This window comes from Penicillium longicatenatum, assembly GCF_028827895.1.
Source record: "Penicillium longicatenatum strain IBT 33135 chromosome Unknown contig_1_segment0_segment0, whole genome shotgun sequence".
Taxonomy (NCBI): Eukaryota; Fungi; Ascomycota; class Eurotiomycetes; order Eurotiales; family Aspergillaceae; genus Penicillium; species Penicillium longicatenatum.
The window spans coordinates 1,039,547-1,057,717 of NW_026643119.1; the positions used below are offsets into that span (position 1 = coordinate 1,039,547).

The following is an 18,171-nucleotide window of genomic DNA, read 5'->3' on the forward strand; positions in this document are numbered from 1 at the left end:
GCGGCTAGGGAGGGTGGCGCAGCAATGTCTCAAGTCGGGAATCACGGGAGCTTCCATTCTTCGATCGTGATTCTAAAGTCTTTCAAGGTTTCTTCGTTGTTCTCCACACACTAGTGTTCCCTGTGACGTAGAATTCTGGTGCTCTACTCGTTGATGTTACTCGATATTGTTCTGCCTATTCCTGGATACTGACACAGGGTCCATTTAGTCACCCATGGATCCGATCAGCATGCAATTTTCTACTATAATTCGTCCGTTGAAAGTCCCGTTGGGCATGAAATTTTTTGTCGGGTCCCAGCTCGCAGTGGGGGGCCTTGTATCCCGATCCTATTGACCAATGCGGTTCGATCATCATAGCAAGTCGAACCAAAGATTGGAAACAAGTGTTTTAGCCAGTTGAATAGATTGAGTAATAAGCCAAGGACGTTACGACAAACATGACATTAGCAAGTGACGGGGCTTGCATTGGTATTGGACAGCCCCGGCTGATTGACTGAAACTGGAAGTACCGCGTATTCGTACTAGTACGGGCCCCTGATCGTCAGGTACATTTCCTTCAAAAAGAGACATTGCAATACCCGCGCGCGTTCTTGCAGATTTCAGAAGGAATACTGCAAGATGTCTGTGTCTCACCTGAAACTCCACTGGACCGAACCGTGGTTGCCAAGCCCCGGTTCTAAGTCCTTTATACATAGAAATCATAAAGCAAACTTAACAATTTAAAGACGATGACGGCGCAGAAGTGGGTCACCGGGTTTTATTAAAGTCACCTGGTTCCTTTCCACCCCATCAAATTCCCGCGTCCCCCGCTTAGTTCCTTGAAGGCATTGCAATTCTCAGGAAATTCAGAGTAAGTTGATTGTGGACTTGAATTGTCTGAATACTTCACAGGGCACGTGCTCCGATTTGCGGGGAGCCCTGTAGTTCGTGGTCGGTTACCAACTGACCGTTTTGGCAGCCATTTAGCCCTCCTTGCATGCGACCTGACGGTTGTGCCAACAACACAACTGCCCCAGGGAAGAATTCCCGAGAGAGAAAAAGAAAGAAAGAGAGAGAGAGACGTTCAAACTTTCACAAGCCAGAGCCATGGCGTATCCTTCGCAGGCAGCCCAGAGACCCCCGCCTCTGAGGCAGTACAATAATTCTGCGCCATCTCCTGCCTCGGCCCCTGGTGGTTATGCGCCTGATGCCATGTACGGCATAGATGCTGGCCACGGCCCATCGGACTCTGGCTATTCGGACTCTGGATACAATGACCCTTCATATGGCTACCAAGCGGCCGCCCCGGGTCCTCCACCGCCGCAGTCGCAAACCCGTGCAATGCGCCCACCGGGACCCCCGGGCCCAGGACGGCCACCTGCCGGATACGACGATCGGCGCGGCTATCCTGGTGGTAGGCCACCTCCACAGAAAATTTCCAGGCCTCGTAAGTAAATTGGGAACCCTGTTGTTCGGGTCAGCATCTAACAGACACTAGCCGGATCTCGCCCTCCGCGACAAGGCGAGGGCTTCGATGGCCCTTTCCCTGCAGTCCCCCCAGGCCGAGACCCTAGAGATCCAAGAGCTAGAGATCCTAGAGACCCGAGAACTAGAGACCCGCGAGACCCAAGAGCTAGAGATCCTAGAGACCCAAGAGCTAGAGATCCGAGAGACCCACGAGACCCGCGAAACCGACGACCTCCCCCTGACGGAATAGAGAGGGGAATGGCAGCGATGGATATTAATGGCCAACCACCCCGACCACACACATCAAATTCGGGAAGACCAGATCCTCGCGGACCCCCCCCGTGGGATGGCGCCTCGCGGTCGAGGAGGTTACTATCCAGGTCCTCCACGATCTGGCCGACCACCCATGGACCCCAATAGTCCGATGGCGCCGCCATCACGAAGCGCAACCATGCCATTGCGAGACCCGCCTCCTGGGGCGGGATACGGCGATTATGATTACCCCGCGGCCACAATGAGCGGAGAAATGCCCCCACGCCCCAACACCGCCGGTAGTATGCGACCTCCGCGGGCTCGGGCTCCGCCTGGTGCGCCTGGTGCACCTGGCAACGGCCTTGGTGCAGGGTTGATGATGCCTCCTCCTGACCCGACCAATCGAGTTTCATACGCGCCTAAGGATTTCCTGGACACCTACTACGATAGTAACAATGATGATGAGCCCGATATGCCCAACTTTGATGCAATCCCGCATAGCAATGGCCCGGTAGATGAGATGGGTTTGGAAGCACCGAGGCCTAAGATTCAGACACAAGGCTCTCCAGGCTCTCCAGGTAGCGGCCAATATGCACCCTATTCTCCGGGTGGTCCAGTAACACCCCAGTCTCAACCCCATTCGAATCTTCGACAAGGCAATGCGCCTAACGAGTTTGAAAATGCCGGCTTCAATTTCGGTATTGGTGGTGACACTTCACCGGCTGCTTCTGGATATGGAAACTCACCCAATGGGTACGATCAGTCTGGTGGCTACTTCCCTCATGAAGCTGCGCCTGCATATTCTGCAGCTCCTCCGGGTTCTGTTCCTCCCGGCCCCCCCGGCCACCAAGGATATCCGTATGAAAAGTCACCCGATGCTCAGCAAAATCTTGATACTATGCCCTCTCGCGGGACACCCTTCCGACCAGGCCACGACCAAGCCGCAAAGCCCGCACCAGTTCGAAACTACAACAACGCGCCCGCGCCCACGCAAACCCCAGCTGCTGCTCCTCAGCCAGCGACTACAGATGGTCAGACCCCCATCACACATGATGAGCTTGAGAGATTGCAACAAAAGGCCCGAGGCAATCCTTCAGATCAGGCGACTCAGCTTCTACTAGCAAAGAAGTTAGTGGAGGCTGCCACTGTTCTTGTGGCAGAAAATAGTCGGCTCGATCCCAAAACAAAAGCAAAGGCAAAGGAGAAGTATATCGGCGATGCACACAAAATAGTGAAGAAACTATCCCAGGCCGGATACGCAGACGCACAGTTCTACCTCGCTGATTGCTATGGAGAAGGTCAGCTGGGATTGGAAGCTGATCCGAAGGAGGCATTCAACTTATATCACTCTGCTGCAAAGGCTGGCCACGCCCAGTCAGCGTACAGAGTGGCTGTCTGCTGTGAGATCGGCTCGGAAGAAGGCGGTGGAACAAAGCGGGATCCGTTCAAAGCTGTGCAATGGTATAAGCGTGCGGCGGCTCTGGGCGATACACCAGCGATGTATAAGATGGGTATGATCCATCTCAAGGGTTTACTTGGGCAAGCTCGCAATCCTCGCGAGGGTGTTTCGTGGCTCAAGCGTGCAGCTGAACGTGCCGATGAGGAGAACCCACATGCCCTTCACGAGCTGGCTCTCATGTATCAAACCGCTTCCGGCAATGATTCGATCATTCGCGACGAGGCATATGCCAGTCAACTCTTCCACCAGGCTGCCGAATTGGGCTACAAATTCTCTCAGTTCCGTCTCGGTACTGCATACGAGTATGGTCTGATGGGATGCCCCCCTGATAACCGCATGAGTATCATCTGGTACACTCGCGCTGCTGCCCAGGGCGAACACCAAAGTGAACTTGCTCTTAGTGGCTGGTACCTTACGGGATCAGAGGGAGTTCTGCAACAGAGCGACACAGAAGCATATCTCTGGGCGCGGAAAGCAGCTACGGCTGGACTTGCCAAGGCCGAGTATGCTATGGGTTACTTCACCGAAGTCGGAATCGGTGCCGCTGCTAATCTGGATGATGCGAAGCGATGGTACTGGCGTGCAGCGGGTAAGGAAAACGTGATGGTGTTTTTATCAGAATTTCTGCTGACCATGTTTCTTTTATTTTACAGCGCAAGGTTTCCCCAAGGCAAGGGAACGTCTTGAAGACCTCAAGAAGGGTGGAGGCAGAATGCAAAAGACCCGTCTCTCTCGCGCCGCTTACAACAAGCAAAGTGATGGAGACTGTGTTCTGATGTAAATCCCTCTTTTCCCTGTTTAACCTTGCCACAATCCCCAATTCTAAATCCCCTTAGCTCAATTCACACTTTCTATACCCGGGATCTCTCCCATACATGTATCTTTCTAATGACTCCCCAATGCTTTCAATGACGACATTTATCAGTTATCTGGAACAGAACTCGCCGTTTGGCTTGGGCTGTACAATTCTTTTCTTTCCCTCCACTTTGTCTAATTTACCTCATTGTCCTTTTATCCAGGGGCTTATTCTTGTGCTTGTTTCTTTTCTTTGATTCTCGGTATTGGGGTGCTTGATGCATCTTCACGGAGGTGGAAATGACTAGTACGGACACATTGGGCGAATCCCCTGGAGCTAGGCTTAGCTGCATTTGCATTGGAATAGAATGGACTGCATTAAAACGTCAATAATTCAGCTCTAGATAAGAATTCTCAGTCTACTAAATTTCACTGGTTCACTAGTATCTTCAAGAACCCTTGCACAAGTATCAAGTTGTGAACAAAAGCAAACCCCGTACTCATATCCGTATTCCCGAGCGGGCCCATTCCGCGCTGACATACGCCATCGGCTCGGCTTATACAATCGGCTCAACTTCCGACGCGAATTTCTAATACAAGTGCCGAATTCTAATTGGAGTCCTGACCAATTATTGCACTTTTCAAATCAAATCCCTTTTTAGAGCCTTAATCTCGAAAGTTCCGGAAGCTCTGCTTGATTCAAGTTTCCAAAGCCTAGAGCACATCCAATTCATACATGTCTTCCGAACCTCACCACGACCCAAACAACAATCCAGCAAACAACACAAGCGCAACTGGGCTCCAGAGCAATCAGAAAACCCTTGTAATTTCGCTCGTGACACTAGTCATCGCGGCTCTGATCGCGCTCTTCGCTAACGACACCGCCAACCTGTCTGCGTTCCGTCGTCTATTCGGATCTTCAAGTGCTGCTCGTTCAGCGGTCGGTCCTTTATCTGTGTCTGCATCGGCTTCTGCGTCTATTGCTGCTGGTGCATCTACGAAAGCGAAGATGGCTTCGGATGATTCGACGGTGCAGATGAAGACGCCGGTTTACTTTCTTAGCCATGGCGGGGTAAGTGCATGCTTTGATACCCTCGCATTTATGTGCTACATACATAGGCCAAATATGGTGTTGTTATACACGTTAAATCTGAACATTTGTATTGACGCTTTCTGTTCTAGCCTAGCGTCATGTACGACGTGGATCATCCTGCCTATACCAAGCTTGGTCAGATCGGGCGTGAGATTACTACCAAGGTTAAGCCTCGCGCGGTGGTGGTTTTCTCGGCGCACTGGCAAGGTGGAAGGGATACGATCTATGTGAATACGGCCGAGATGACGGATTTGATTTACGAGTATGTTTCTGTTCTCGACAACATCCAGAAGGGAGTGTGGGCTGACATTGATTATAGCTTTTATGGTTTCCCTGACCATTACTACAAAGAGAAATACCCGAACGTCGGAAGTAAGGAAGTCGCGCACAAAGTACTCGACTTGCTGAAAGAAGCGGGTATTGATGCAAAGGGCGTAAAGCGGGGACTTGACCATGGTGTTTGGGCGAGCTTCAAGTGTGGTAAGTCTACGAAAGAGCTCGAATTTTGACGATAGGGATGATGGCTAACAACGTACCGTGTAGCCTTCGAACCAGAATCTAATGCTCTCAATGTCCCTATTGTCCAGGTTTCACTCTTTGACACCGAGGACCCGAATCAACACTACCGCCTTGGACAGGCTGTCGCCCGTTTACGTGAGGAAAACATACTGATCATCGTCTCGGGCATGGCAGTGCACAACCTTCGCGATTTGCGGTTTACATTTGGGAAGCCGCAGCCCCTGCCTTACGCTGTCAGCTTTGACGAGGCGTTGAAGGAGGCTGCTACGACGAAGCCTGAGGAGCGGGAGGCTGCTATGGCGAATTTGTTGAAGAGGCCGGATGCCAGACAGGCGCATCCGTCTTTTGAACACTTGCTGCCTATTCATGTTGGGGCTGGAGCGGCAGGAGCTGATATCGGGAAGCGGCTTTGGAAGTTCCCTGAGGGAAGTATGAGTTGGTCGCAGTACCGGTTTGGAGAGATCGGAAACGCGAGTGCTTCGTTATAGGGCCAGCTGTTAGATTTGGAAGTTATTTTGGCATTTAGAAGCATTTTTAGGAAATTTCGGTAAAGTAGCGAATTGAACCCAAACATTGTTCGGAATAGATGTTTGAGTTGAAGTTTTCTCAATAACGAGGTGTGTGAGACTCGGGTTCGATTTTCATCTATAGGTACACAGGATTGTAGAACGGCAAAACTCGCGATTGTGGCAGGGACATAAGACAGGCGGAGATGGATGGAGGGGAAGGGGATGATGAATGTCGTTATGAGGTCTGCTTCACCAAATGGGTGATGCGATCTTCGATCTGCGCGTCGGAGAGACCTGTATTCACGTTAGCGACATCCGTCTCGGATCTATCCGGGGGTAGAGAGAGGATGGCCTACCAGACAGCGCTTCTTGAGTCTCCTTTCCAAAGTCTGTAGTTTCATGTCAATTGAGTTAGCGGTCCAATTCTTGCGGTGCTGTGGGATCAAATCGCTCAGTATTCGCTGCGGTGTCGTACCGTATCGGGCGAAGACTCGTGGCACGGTGCCAGTGGCCTCGCGCATGAGAATCGGGGTGTGCGGGTTATGCTTCTTCATGGTAGGGTAAGCGCGGTTGAGGAAGGTCCTGTTCAAGTGAGACGATTGAGTTAGTCAATGGATTCGGGAAGCATGTTGCCGTTAAACTGGGATCGGATCTTCTGGCTGGCGTACCTTGTGGCAGCGCTCTGCTCCGAGGTCTGGCAGAAAAGGAAGCGGAGCTCCTTAAGGCCCTTGGTGAAAACGTATTTGCCTGACATGGCGTAATGGTGTGGAGTGGAGGAATAGAGGAGGGGGTATCAAGAGTGTCTCTCAAGAGAACGAGAGCATTATTCACAAGCCCCGTGATTCGCTCGAGCAGAGATGACTGCCGCTATACTGCATATGGACTAGCGCATATCATATTAGATAATCCGGAAAAGAACCGCTTACCACGATAATCCATAATGGAAGAAGTCTAACGTAGCTTTAGAAATTGAAATTGAAGTGGTCTTAAGGCTATTTGTACTGTGTCTATATCTCCTAACTTTTGTATATCCTGGTGGTGGTGTGATACCATCATTTTGACCTTATAACCGGCGGAAAACTCACCTGCCCCGACCACCGGCCGATCCCGCCCTTCTTCCCTCTTCACTTCCCCAGTCGTCATATCTCAAAACGCCATCATGTCGTCTCGTGTGGGATTCCGCTTCCTCAACAACACTCGCTTTGCTTTCCGCAATGCCACTGGTCCCTTCCGCCGGCAGGCCGGTCAGGGCTTCCGTTTCCAGAGCTCCGAGGCCGGCGCCGCGGAGCAGCAGAGCTTCTTCCAGCGCATGTGGAACAGCCCTGTTGGTGTGAAGACTGTGCACTTCTGGTAGGTCATTGGCCTTTAAATTCTGGTTACTTGATTGGAATGAATCTTTTAGCTAACTCTGGTGTCTCACAGGGCCCCTATGATGAAGGTACGGTTATGACTCCATTCACCCTGCCCCGATAAGCGCTCGTTTCGTCCGAAGTCGTGATATTCGACAGTTTTTGCGACAAATAGATAATATTTGGGATTGGGGATTTCACGAGATCAATGACTGACATAACGTGTTTGCGCAGTGGGCTCTGGTCATCGCTGGTATCTCCGACTTCAACCGCCCGGCTGAGAAGCTGTCTCTTACCCAGAACGGTGCTCTGATGGCTACCGGTGCTATCTGGACCCGCTGGTGCTTGATTATCAAGCCCCGTAACGTCCTGTATGTTCCACCTTCGTGATGAGTTGATTCGACTGGACGACGAACAGTTCGCTGACTCAATTTAAATAGGCTTGCCGCTGTCAACTTCTTCCTCGGATGTGTTGGTGTTGTCCAGGTCACCCGTATTTACAACTACCGCCGCAGCCTCGATGGCTCCGCTACGGAGGCCGTCAAGGATCTCGAGAACGAGGCCGCCGATTCCGTCAAGAGTGTCGCTTCTGCCGTTGAGGGTGCCGCCGAGGGTGCCGTGAAGACTGTTGAGAAGAAGGCGAACTAGACTGATGAATCTCTTGAGTCAAGTGCGTTCGGCGGTGACGGTTGCGGGTACTGAAAGATGTGGAGGGACAGGACTGCACGTAGATTGGCTTTTATAGAGGCTCGGGCGTCCACTCGGCCACTTGATACGCTCTCAAAGATGGGAGCGTATCGGGTTTATTCTCCTATTTCTGCTGTCCGTACATTCTACGGGACCCGCTGTACATATAAATATGGAAAGTCTTTGTTTTGTGCTCAAATTTCGTCAACATTTGATGACCCATATTCCTAAAAGCATAGAATCTTTGAATTGGGTAAACAAAACAAGTTCCCTTGAGACATTTCCCCAAGGCATCCGGGGAAAAACTAATTAGCTTGACAGTCAGTTGCTAAATTCCGTAGCACCATGCACGATCGACATTTCCCCGGATTTTTCCTCCCAATCGGTGAAATGCAGGTCAAACTTTCCTCCTATCGGACTTGTGCCAAGTTCTTTCTTCCCATAAAACATAGTACTCCAATTTCCGAGTAGCTCGCTAACAAGACGCCAATCCAACCTACACCATATTCACCCCCTAGCTTCCCCACAACACATGATGCCGGTTCCCCGGATGTCGACTGTGCACCTTACCTTACCCCACCTCACCCCCATGTAAGGAATAGCTTAGCGTGGACGCAAGTTTCGTCATACGGGTAATGCTTTTTGCAGGATGACTTTGTATATAAGAGAAGCAATACCGCCGATCTTTCCTGGCCCGACAACAGGGCTCCAAGAATTTCCTCTGCTTTTTTGCCTTGATGCACAGAATGAGGATCACCAATACTTTGATACAGGCTGTAGGCCTTTTATTGTCGCTAGGCATTACCACTGAGGCGAGATCTGTCAGCCCAGTTGCGAAGGGCTACTCGCGGACTGAAAAATGCAAGCCACACCCACCGTTCAAACCTCTTCCTCCAAGTCAATTGCGGACCAAGACGTGTCATGTAGCCACGTATGGAGATGGACGTGATGACTCCAAGCATATTCTTTCCGCGATCAAAAAATGCAACAATGGCGGAAAGGTTGTGTTTGATGCCGACAAAGTTTACACAATCGGCACAGCATTGGATCTAACCTTCCTCAAGCATGTAGATCTTGGTATGTCTTTTGATCAATGTATTTCTCCAATTGAATCTTGCTAATGCGCTGGGACAGATATCCAGGGATATGTCCAATTCACCAATGACACGGACTACTGGCAGGCAAACGCTTTCAAGCAGGTCTACCAGAATGCTACAACCTTTTTCGAATTGGGAGGTGAAGACGTCAATGTCTACGGTGGAGGTACGCTTGACGGAAATGGTCAGGTTTGGTATGACTTATACCACGAGGATGCTTTGATTCTGCGTCCCATCTTGGTCGGAGTTATTGGACTCAATGGTGGCACGATTGGTCCTCTGAACCTCCGCTATTCCCCTCAGTGGTATCATTTTGTTGCAAACTCTACGAACGTTGTATTTGACGGGATCGACATCTCAGGATATAGCAAGGACAGCATTACTGCTAAGAACACTGATGGATGGTGGGCTTTCTTTCCACGAGCCAGAGAACTTAACTAACGAGAATAGGGACATCTACCGTTCATCTAACATTGTTATTCAGAACTCTGTTATCAACAATGGCGATGGTATGAATATATGGATATCTCTCTGCAGCATTATGTTCTAATTGTTTCATAGACTGCGTCTCTTTCAAGCCCAACACCACGGATATTATTGTCCAGAACCTTCACTGCAATGGCTCGCACGGTATCTCAGTTGGCTCTCTGGGACAGTATGAGGGAGAGGTCGATATTGTTGAAAATGTGCTCGTGTATAACATCTCGATGTTCAATGCATCAGTGAGTATCCTTAAAACTACCAAATCATGGATACTAATTATAAGTAGGACGGTGCACGCATCAAGGTCTGGCCTGGCGTTTCATCGGCGCTCTCCACTGACCTGCAGGGCGGCGGTGGCTCTGGCATTGTCAAGAACATCACTTATGACACGATGTATATTGACAACGTCGACTATGCTATTGAAGTCACCCAGTGCTACGGTCAGAGCAACTTGACTCTCTGCAATGAGTACCCCGTATGTCTACTTCCCAAACCTTATACATGATGTGACTATCTAACTCTTCTGTTTGCAAATACAGAGTAGTCTCACAATCTCCGACGTCTATTTCAACAACATTCATGGTACAACCTCAGGCAAATATGACCCCGACGTTGGCACCATCGTTTGCTCAAGCCCTACCGTGAGTTATCTCAAGTCATTCGTATCTCTGATTCAATTTTAACCAACCCGTTTAGGTGTGCTCAAATATCCACGCAACGAACATCGATGTCACTAACCCAGATGGACTTTACGCCGATGAGTTTGTTTGCACAAATGTAGGTTGCCTGTGATTCTGAAAACTGAAGATTTGCTAACAGTATCCCCAAATTTAGGTCAATACCACCCTACTAGATGTTAACTGCATTTCTAGTTAAAGGAGTGGCACTACTCTCTATATAGCATGTTACTGTTTGAACCAAAAGAAGTTTTGAGTATGAACAATTTTGAACTTTGTCGTATATATGAAAATGGCCACCCACCAAGCGAAGCCATCAGAACTTTCTATGAAAGAACAGCTTCAGTAATTCGTAGAAAATGCTTTTGATAATTCCAGCAAGTCTGAGTAGATCTCAGTCCCAGCGGAAATACTAGGGGATGTTTCACGGAGATAGACGGGAATAAAGACCTGGTATCTTAACTCCAATCCCCTAAATCCGACGAACATATATGCATCTCTGCAAAGAAAACAAAAAGACGATGACAAATCATAACAGAAGATAAATAGCGACTACGAAATAAGAAGGGCATAAGAACCATACATAATTGAGCCCTCAAAGCAAAGCCAAAGACAGACCTCTCAAATACCCGTGAAAACACCAGACCAATTTGCCAGCTTAAGACCCCAAGCTTCAATTCTGAGTCTCACAAATTTGCAATGGAAGAGCTTTCGGACTTCATTCGATTGAATAATGCACCCCAAATTGGAGCTTTCGTTCCAACAAGCCACGATGACACCTATCCATTCATCACGCCCACCGGCTCAGAGCTCACGGGAAAAACCATCGTCATTACCGGAGCATCTAAAGGAATTGGCCGAGCAACAACAATCCGACTCGCAAGGGCAGGCTGCAGCAGAATTGCGATCATAGCCCGATCAAGTCTCGAAGAAGTAATCGAAGAACTCAAATCCGAGGTTCAGAGATTCAACCTCTCCCTTCCGGCAATCCTGCCATTAAAGGTCGATATCACATCAGATGAAGCAGTTGAAAAAGCCGCAAAGGCTGTTGAGAAAGCTTTCGGAAGTATAGATATCTTGATAAACAACGCGGGTTATCTCCCCGAATTCCTGCGCATTGGAGAAGCTGATCCCTCAGAATGGTGGAAAGGATTCGAAGTTAACGTTAAGGGGACATTCCTTTGCGCACACTATTTCCTTCCACTTTTGTTGAAGTCAGAAACTAAGATCATGGTCAATTTGACTTCTATTGGTGCGCATACATTGACGTTGGGCGGATCGTCATATATGGTATCACGATTTGCGAATTGTCGGGTTACGGAATTCTTAGCGAGGGACTATGAAGATGAAGGACTTGTTGCGATCTCGTTGCATCCTGGTGGGGTTACTACTGATATGAAAACCAATTTTCCAGAGCAATTACACTTTACTTTGCAGGATAATGTGAATCTGCCGGCGGATACGATTGTATGGCTTGTGAAGGAGCGCCGGGAGTGGTTGAATGGGAGATACGTTTCCGGGCCTTGGGATATGAAGGAGATAGAGGCTAAGAAGGAGGAGATTGTACGGAGGGATCTGTTTAAATTCAGGATGACTGTCTGAAGAACTGGTTACCTAGGCAAGCTCTTCGAGCTTCAATTTCGGTATATTGCATCCCGAGATTGCTGTTTGCGGATTCTTCACAGTCGGTCGGCCACTCCACTCCGATGAACCCAGCTTCGAGCTCGCTTTCCAAATATGTACCTGTTTCGAATAAGTTAGTAGAGCTTTCAGGACTCAGAAGTGTTCGTAAAACTTACATCGGAATTGTGAAAAGGGTAATACCCATAGTGATCCCGCCAATTGTGAAAAAGCAGTTGCGAACCCCTTGGTTGGAAATCCAATCATTGATATAGAAAGAGAGGCCAAAGGCAAACATGTTCTTAACAAAGTTCATCGCCGCAAAGGCCTCTCCAGCCTTTTCACGATGACAGTCTACCACATATGTAACCACACCAGTAGTTCCAAGCTGGACCCCAAAGTTGATCAACCCTAGACAGACAATCACGGGTATGGGCCAGGGATATTGTGCAGCTGAGGATTGACCCCAGGCAAAGAAGCCTGTTGATGTAAAGAGCAGATACGTTACCATGATTGGGAGACGGAATTCGGGTTCTAAGAAAAGTCAACAATTTTTCAAATCCAAGTTGTTGCATCAGGTCAATCATACCAAATATACCGCCGTTTTTCATAGACATCTTGGTGACAAGACCATCGATCAGAGGCCCTGCGACTATCGTGCCTAGCACTGAAGCTACAAAAGAGGATAGGTTGGTTGCCCCCACGCCGATGACCGAGAAGTTGTACGGAGCCGCCGAGAAAATTTGCGATAAAGTCAGAGAGATGCCCACAAGCCATGAAATGCACGTAGTGAACAGTAGTACAGCCCATAGAACAGGCGGAGATGCTAGTAAATAGAACGGTCGGATCAGTGTATTCCAGAATGGGACATGGTTGACATAGCCACTATAAGGCAACAAGTCTTTGAGCCATGAGGCGCGGGCTTCGGTCGATGTAGGGGTTGTGCTCGGTGTATGCTCGAGCTGTTTGAGACTCGCTTTGCCTTCAATAACCACCTAATTTTTTTTTTTAGAAAATTCTTCGACCACACCAATTAGATCACAGAACTTACCTGTGATTCCCCAGTGTCAATATTCAAAGCTTCTCGCTTGAAAGCAGACTCAGGCATCCAGAAAAACACCAAGATGAAGGCCAGTGCGAAAGCTCCTCCCATACCATATAATGCCTCGTGATACGAAGCATACTGTATGATGACAGCGGCTGTGAATGGTAATATTAATAAGAGGACCAACAAGAAAGCTAACAATTAACACACCGATTGGAACTGCAAGATTGATACCACCCAGTACACCAAGGTTGAATATCGCCGTTCGAAATCCTCGCTCATGCACAAACCTGAAGCCTTCGTTAATTTGAATAATTGACTCCCAGCACAACACAACACTTACCAGATATCCGATATGGATGCTGGAACCAAAGCCTCCAAGGGTGCCATACACAATCCACAAAAAACTCTCGAGGCAACAAAAGACTCAAAGCTTTTGGCTTCAGCGGCCCAAAAACACGAAACCATCAAACCGAGCGTAGTGCCCAAATACACAGGGCGTTTTCCGTATTTTACAGCCAAAGAATTGAATATCAGACTCCCCACTGCGATCGCGGCAATAGCGCCACCCTGCACGGCAGAAATGAAGGTTGTCAACGAGACGTCAAATTGAGCTGCTAGAGGAACGAATGCACCCCCAAGCAGAGGACCGACCGCTATACACGGGAAGGAGTGGTTAGCGCTTTTGGTATTTCCATACTGCGTTGACACAAGGTGAGTAGCTTACCCCCGACACACCCACAGCCCCATCCGTAGGCAATTGTGAAGAGCTCCTTTTTTGTTCGGGACCAGTTGTATGGATCGTTGGGCGAGTCAGATGGCTGGGGCACGAGTACTATCTTGCCCGTGCGATCGTACTTGAGTAGACCAGGGTCGATGCCGGAATAATTGTCTGTCTCGGAGTGGCCATGGAGTGGAGCTGTTCCGGGAATATGCTCCAATTTCGTGTCTTCGAGAATTCCGAATGGCATGCTGAGTGTTGACGGACAGTAATAAGGGAAAGGATTTGTGGTGAGATTTGGGGATGGAGGAGTGGGATCAGTTCTTGAATACAGGAGCTAAGGTGAAATGAGGAGAAATTAATGTTGAGCGACACTGACGTGGGCTCCAGAATGGTCTTAGCAAGGTTGTTGCAGATCTTCGTTGTCAGCTTTACTAGTGACTGTGCAAAGTCTGGACACTCGGGTTCTTTTAGGCGTTGTGGACGCTTGTTATAAACACGCTGGTGTACGATTACTTCATATTGAAGCCGCCTATTATTTCCTTCTCAAGATACGAGCTATTGTGGCTTGTGTCTTTTTGGAGGAACTCAATGAGAGCTAGAGCCTTGCGGGACTAGGATATGGGGCTTGCTAGGCCCCATTATGGGATTATGGAGAAACCTAGTTCTGGAATATGGGGTTCCCCGCGGGGGTTTCCCGGGCTGAATATTGTGATCGTCTCTTACGTAGGATTCTTAACTCATGTTATTTAATTCTTTGTGTTAGAACCATATTTTCATGCTTGAATCGGTGTTTGTATTAATGCATTGTTGTTACAAACCATACGCGTGGACACTGATCCTCCAAGTTTGGCTATAGATCGATATTTGAGTGCGAAAAATGAACATGCCAATCGGAGAGAAATCCGAATATATTCATAAAGGAACCTCCTCCCCCTCTCGTCGCCAATCCCCCTCCCGAAATTCTTCGGTCTCTCAAGCAGAATCCTCGATCAGGATTTGCTTTACTTCAATCTGCTCCCGCGACCCAGATAAGTGAAAATAGGCAATATCTCCACCGGGAACATACACAATCTCCAAGTTGCAGATATCATCGATAATATTCTGGAGATATGTGGGGGCGTGATGAGCCTTAGTTTCTTCCCGGAACTCACTTTCAGGTGGTTCAAATTCATCAATGACTCAAATGATATCCAGTTCACGTTAATTTTATCCATGGTTGATCTGAATTCGAGGGGAATTCAAATGTACTTGACTTAGTATCCAGAATAACCGAAATCTCACATTCTACCAACAAGTCAGCGCAACCTCCCAAGGTCGCAAAAAGTCCTTCCTTAGCTCGTCATCTCGGCTTCACCGTTAATTCAGGATCGCGGCCGCACCTGATTTCTTCATCAGTGAGGTATCCATAGGCATGCGATTGCCATGTTAGACCTCTGGTAGCCGTCCATGTCGTAGGGTGGGGGTTCATGAAGGACATTACCTCCGGAGTGAGATGGAGCGAATGACATAGCTCTTCGTTGAAGCTGTGGGCACCTTCTGGGGGAAAGTTGACGCAACCAGAGGTGCAATAGCCCAGCCTGAGAAGCAGGTAATAAAAGGTAATAATTTGGGTGATTATTGTTTCTTCAATGTATAGAGGTATGGAAGACATGGTTTCGGTACTCCTAAACTAGACATAGGCCAGAGTGAACAGGATGAAGATAATTTGGGTTTACCGTGGCATTGAGAATGCCATAAGTGAGAATTTTCCATTTTCTATCTTCTTGCGCGAAGAACGTGCTAAGTCACGTAGATTGACCCACGAGTATTATGAACAGAAAGAGTCTAAAGCTAATATCATCTCCTATCGCTAACTCGCTAAGCAGAGACTTTGGAAGGCGAACGGACCGCGCGAGTTCCATGGGACGCGAATATGTCTTGATTCGTCGGCTATGAGCTTGCCCAAGCATGATTCTCTTTGTCACCGAAACCAACAACGGAAGTGAGAAAGACGGGGGCAACGAACACGAGAGAAGAGAAACGGGCCGGAGTTCAACCAAAGACTGCAAGTGGGGCCCGCCCGGTTCTGTTCCAAGATCAGCTTCTTATCCTTCTCTCACAGCACTCCGCAGGATCATTCCGTTTTCACAATTCACCATCAACGTCATGGATGATTTCGCACTGAAGAAAGCGTTCAAGAGACGAACATACACTGCTGGGCAATGCACTCAAGCTATTCGTGGCCTTGGGATTCCTCAATCGCTGGGCTCCCCGGCATCCCGTGCTTGTGTTGCGCGCGGAATACGCTACCATCCAGGATTTGCACTTGAACTCCAATGCAAACATGATCAAGATCGATTCTTTACCCGGGCCATAAATGCTCGACGCATCATGAGCAATGAAATTCCCAATTTGCAGAATGCTCGCGAGATTCCATATTGCATCTGGTACCCGGAAACTGCCAATGAAGCCACGTACCGAGCCCTGGTTCTTCAATATCCCTCCCTTAAATACCATGTCGGCAGAGCGTGTGCTGTAGCAGGATATACCGATCTGTATCGGGAGCTGGATCTGCTTCCTGAGGCCCATATCGCCGAGGAGGCTCGCGACAATGGCAGCAATGCTATATTCGAGATGATCATGGCGAGTCCGGTTAGGTATCGAGTGATGAACGACTACACTCGCACAGTCAATTTGGAGAATCCTCCTGTGGGTGGTCTCAATGGAGATACCGCCGTCCGGTCCTTTCTAGAGAGAAAGCAAAGACATAGCGGTCTTGCTAACCGTCCAGGACTGAAGGATTTATTATGGAATATCACCGAAGATATGAACGTGGATGAGTTTGACTCGGAGCAACCACCTATACAGGATGTGTCGGAATTTCTTTATACACCCCTACCATTCGATTTACCAAATATTGATAAAGACCTTCTTATTCTAATGGCCGCCTGGAATGGCGATGTGGATCGATACAGCCGTTTGCGTCGCCATGTCATGATCGATAAAGAGTTCGCATGTGTGATTCACGGAATCTGCCACCAAACGTTGTTCGCTAAGTGGTGGTCAATACAAGCCCCATTGGAAGACAAAAGGAAAAACAAGCGTCTACAACGCGCGATCACCGCACGATTTATCATGAGCAACGACTTATCGCGCATTCCGTTAAGACCGGCCTTTGAAATTCCCCCACCCCCTCAACCTCACCGGGAGCCTCACGACAATGCGTTCTCTCAAGAATTTCCATCCTGCATTTGGTACCCCAATCTTGCCGAACCAGAGACCTATCGCGAACTCGCCTATCGGGAGCCTCGTATGGCATTAACGGTAGCACGTGCCTGCATTATTGCGAATTACCAGGCTGTCTATCAAACTCTCGATTTCTTCCCAACACGTGCTCTCATCCGTGAAGCCGAACAACAGCCTAGCACCTTTTATACCAACGATCTCAAATGCCGGGCCGAGCGACATGGTGGAATTCTTGATACTGCCGAAGGCAGCAACTGGGAAGAGCACTCAATGGTCGAAAACATGAGACTGTTCAATACAAAGTTGAGCGAGGTGACTACAGCTGATGACATAGACATGTACCCCTCTGGAATTTTCAATGGAGAAGAGGCACCCGACGTAGGCACTATCCTGCTGAACGTGTGCGCCCCTAGTAGTGTCAAATCTGGATATACAGCCACCCCGTTGAGTGAGGTTTACACGGCGGCGGGGGCGCCGCTGAAGATGCCATTGGGTATTGATGCAGATTTGCCAGCTCGTGGATACCTTGGAACAGCCCTTATCTACAATAATAGGCCCTGGGTCCCTCACTCGCCTGACGAAGAAAGGGATTCCGAATGATCCTTTCTCCCTTCACATTCATCAGTATGTATCTGTTATAACCAATTTGCTTTTTGTCTTTCCCATGTATATTTTGTATGCATTAATGTCCATCTAGTCCTAAAGCCAGAAAGGTGTTCATGGTCAGGGCACTTAGGTGAATGGGCTAAAGAGTAAACGGCAAAGGGACTTTCCGAGGAAATTGGAAAAAATAAAAAGACAAAAACATACAACAGTTAGGATTCGCATGTGGTCACCCACCATACTACTAACTAACCGGCGTGTGGCTTAAGTACGGCTGAGCGGACGGGAAGCCCTGTTCTCCACACCCTATGGTCGTATGTGCTGGTATTTCCATTGAGCAGAATCATATAGTATAATAATGAAGAAGTGAAGCATAGAAAGTGCAAGTATAGTGGCTTTTAGCAAATTTCGGGGGCGACGCCTCGAGTTCGTCCCGATGGGCTTTCCTTCACTGCTACGCGGCAATGAGGGACCGGGATATACAGCTCACCTCGAGGGATTGCAGCAACAGAATCCGGGAGACCAGAATCGGGGTCGGCATGGGAGAAAGAAGGGTGGAAATCGGGCTCAAAAGTAGATCAGATGTAT

The 18,171-nt window shown here is 48.7% G+C and overlaps 9 protein-coding genes across 9 annotated transcripts; 7 read left to right on the plus strand and 2 right to left on the minus strand.

Moving 5' to 3' along the window:
• Positions 1 to 1,252: 1,252 nt before the first annotated feature.
• N7484_001174 (uncharacterized protein) lies at positions 1,253 to 1,696 on the plus strand (the record flags this gene model as incomplete). The annotated part of the gene is made up of 2 exons (XM_057111594.1): positions 1,253 to 1,426; positions 1,478 to 1,696. The coding sequence occupies 2 exons, from the start codon at positions 1,253 to 1,255 to the stop codon at positions 1,694 to 1,696; spliced, it is 393 nt and encodes a 130-aa protein (XP_056976331.1).
• A 156-nt stretch (positions 1,697 to 1,852) lies between these two features.
• N7484_001175 (uncharacterized protein) lies at positions 1,853 to 3,938 on the plus strand (the record flags this gene model as incomplete). Its single annotated transcript, XM_057111595.1, has 2 exons — positions 1,853 to 3,746; positions 3,811 to 3,938. The coding sequence occupies 2 exons, from the start codon at positions 1,853 to 1,855 to the stop codon at positions 3,936 to 3,938; spliced, it is 2,022 nt and encodes a 673-aa protein (XP_056976332.1).
• A 750-nt stretch (positions 3,939 to 4,688) lies between these two features.
• On the plus strand, positions 4,689 to 6,052 carry N7484_001176 (DODA-type extradiol aromatic ring-opening family dioxygenase; the record flags this gene model as incomplete). The annotated part of the gene is made up of 3 exons (XM_057111596.1): positions 4,689 to 5,024; positions 5,135 to 5,525; positions 5,589 to 6,052. 3 exons carry the CDS (start codon positions 4,689 to 4,691, stop codon positions 6,050 to 6,052), a joined length of 1,191 nt encoding a protein of 396 aa, XP_056976333.1.
• Positions 6,053 to 6,308: 256 nt separating this feature from the next.
• Positions 6,309 to 6,827, minus strand: N7484_001177 (L51/S25/CI-B8 domain-containing protein; the record flags this gene model as incomplete). The annotated part of the gene is made up of 4 exons (XM_057111597.1): positions 6,309 to 6,367; positions 6,430 to 6,462; positions 6,549 to 6,655; positions 6,742 to 6,827. The coding sequence occupies 4 exons, from the start codon at positions 6,825 to 6,827 to the stop codon at positions 6,309 to 6,311; spliced, it is 285 nt and encodes a 94-aa protein (XP_056976334.1).
• A 405-nt stretch (positions 6,828 to 7,232) lies between these two features.
• On the plus strand, positions 7,233 to 8,070 carry N7484_001178 (mitochondrial pyruvate carrier family protein; the record flags this gene model as incomplete). Its single annotated transcript, XM_057111598.1, has 4 exons — positions 7,233 to 7,423; positions 7,496 to 7,511; positions 7,657 to 7,793; positions 7,863 to 8,070. The coding sequence occupies 4 exons, from the start codon at positions 7,233 to 7,235 to the stop codon at positions 8,068 to 8,070; spliced, it is 552 nt and encodes a 183-aa protein (XP_056976335.1).
• A 785-nt stretch (positions 8,071 to 8,855) lies between these two features.
• On the plus strand, positions 8,856 to 10,565 carry N7484_001179 (putative extracellular exo-polygalacturonase; the record flags this gene model as incomplete). The annotated part of the gene is made up of 8 exons (XM_057111599.1): positions 8,856 to 9,186; positions 9,244 to 9,610; positions 9,657 to 9,715; positions 9,768 to 9,928; positions 9,976 to 10,164; positions 10,229 to 10,330; positions 10,386 to 10,466; positions 10,524 to 10,565. The coding sequence occupies 8 exons, from the start codon at positions 8,856 to 8,858 to the stop codon at positions 10,563 to 10,565; spliced, it is 1,332 nt and encodes a 443-aa protein (XP_056976336.1).
• Positions 10,566 to 11,065: 500 nt separating this feature from the next.
• N7484_001180 (SDR family oxidoreductase) lies at positions 11,066 to 11,968 on the plus strand (the record flags this gene model as incomplete). Its single annotated transcript, XM_057111600.1, has 1 exon — positions 11,066 to 11,968. The coding sequence occupies one exon, from the start codon at positions 11,066 to 11,068 to the stop codon at positions 11,966 to 11,968; it is 903 nt and encodes a 300-aa protein (XP_056976337.1).
• Positions 11,969 to 12,045: 77 nt separating this feature from the next.
• Positions 12,046 to 14,002, minus strand: N7484_001181 (cycloheximide resistance protein; the record flags this gene model as incomplete). Its single annotated transcript, XM_057111601.1, has 7 exons — positions 12,046 to 12,109; positions 12,166 to 12,520; positions 12,576 to 12,981; positions 13,038 to 13,186; positions 13,242 to 13,321; positions 13,375 to 13,687; positions 13,759 to 14,002. 7 exons carry the CDS (start codon positions 14,000 to 14,002, stop codon positions 12,046 to 12,048), a joined length of 1,611 nt encoding a protein of 536 aa, XP_056976338.1.
• A 1,898-nt stretch (positions 14,003 to 15,900) lies between these two features.
• On the plus strand, positions 15,901 to 17,580 carry N7484_001182 (uncharacterized protein; the record flags this gene model as incomplete). Its single annotated transcript, XM_057111602.1, has 1 exon — positions 15,901 to 17,580. One exon carries the CDS (start codon positions 15,901 to 15,903, stop codon positions 17,578 to 17,580), a length of 1,680 nt encoding a protein of 559 aa, XP_056976339.1.
• Between the last annotated feature and the right edge of the window lie 591 nt (positions 17,581 to 18,171).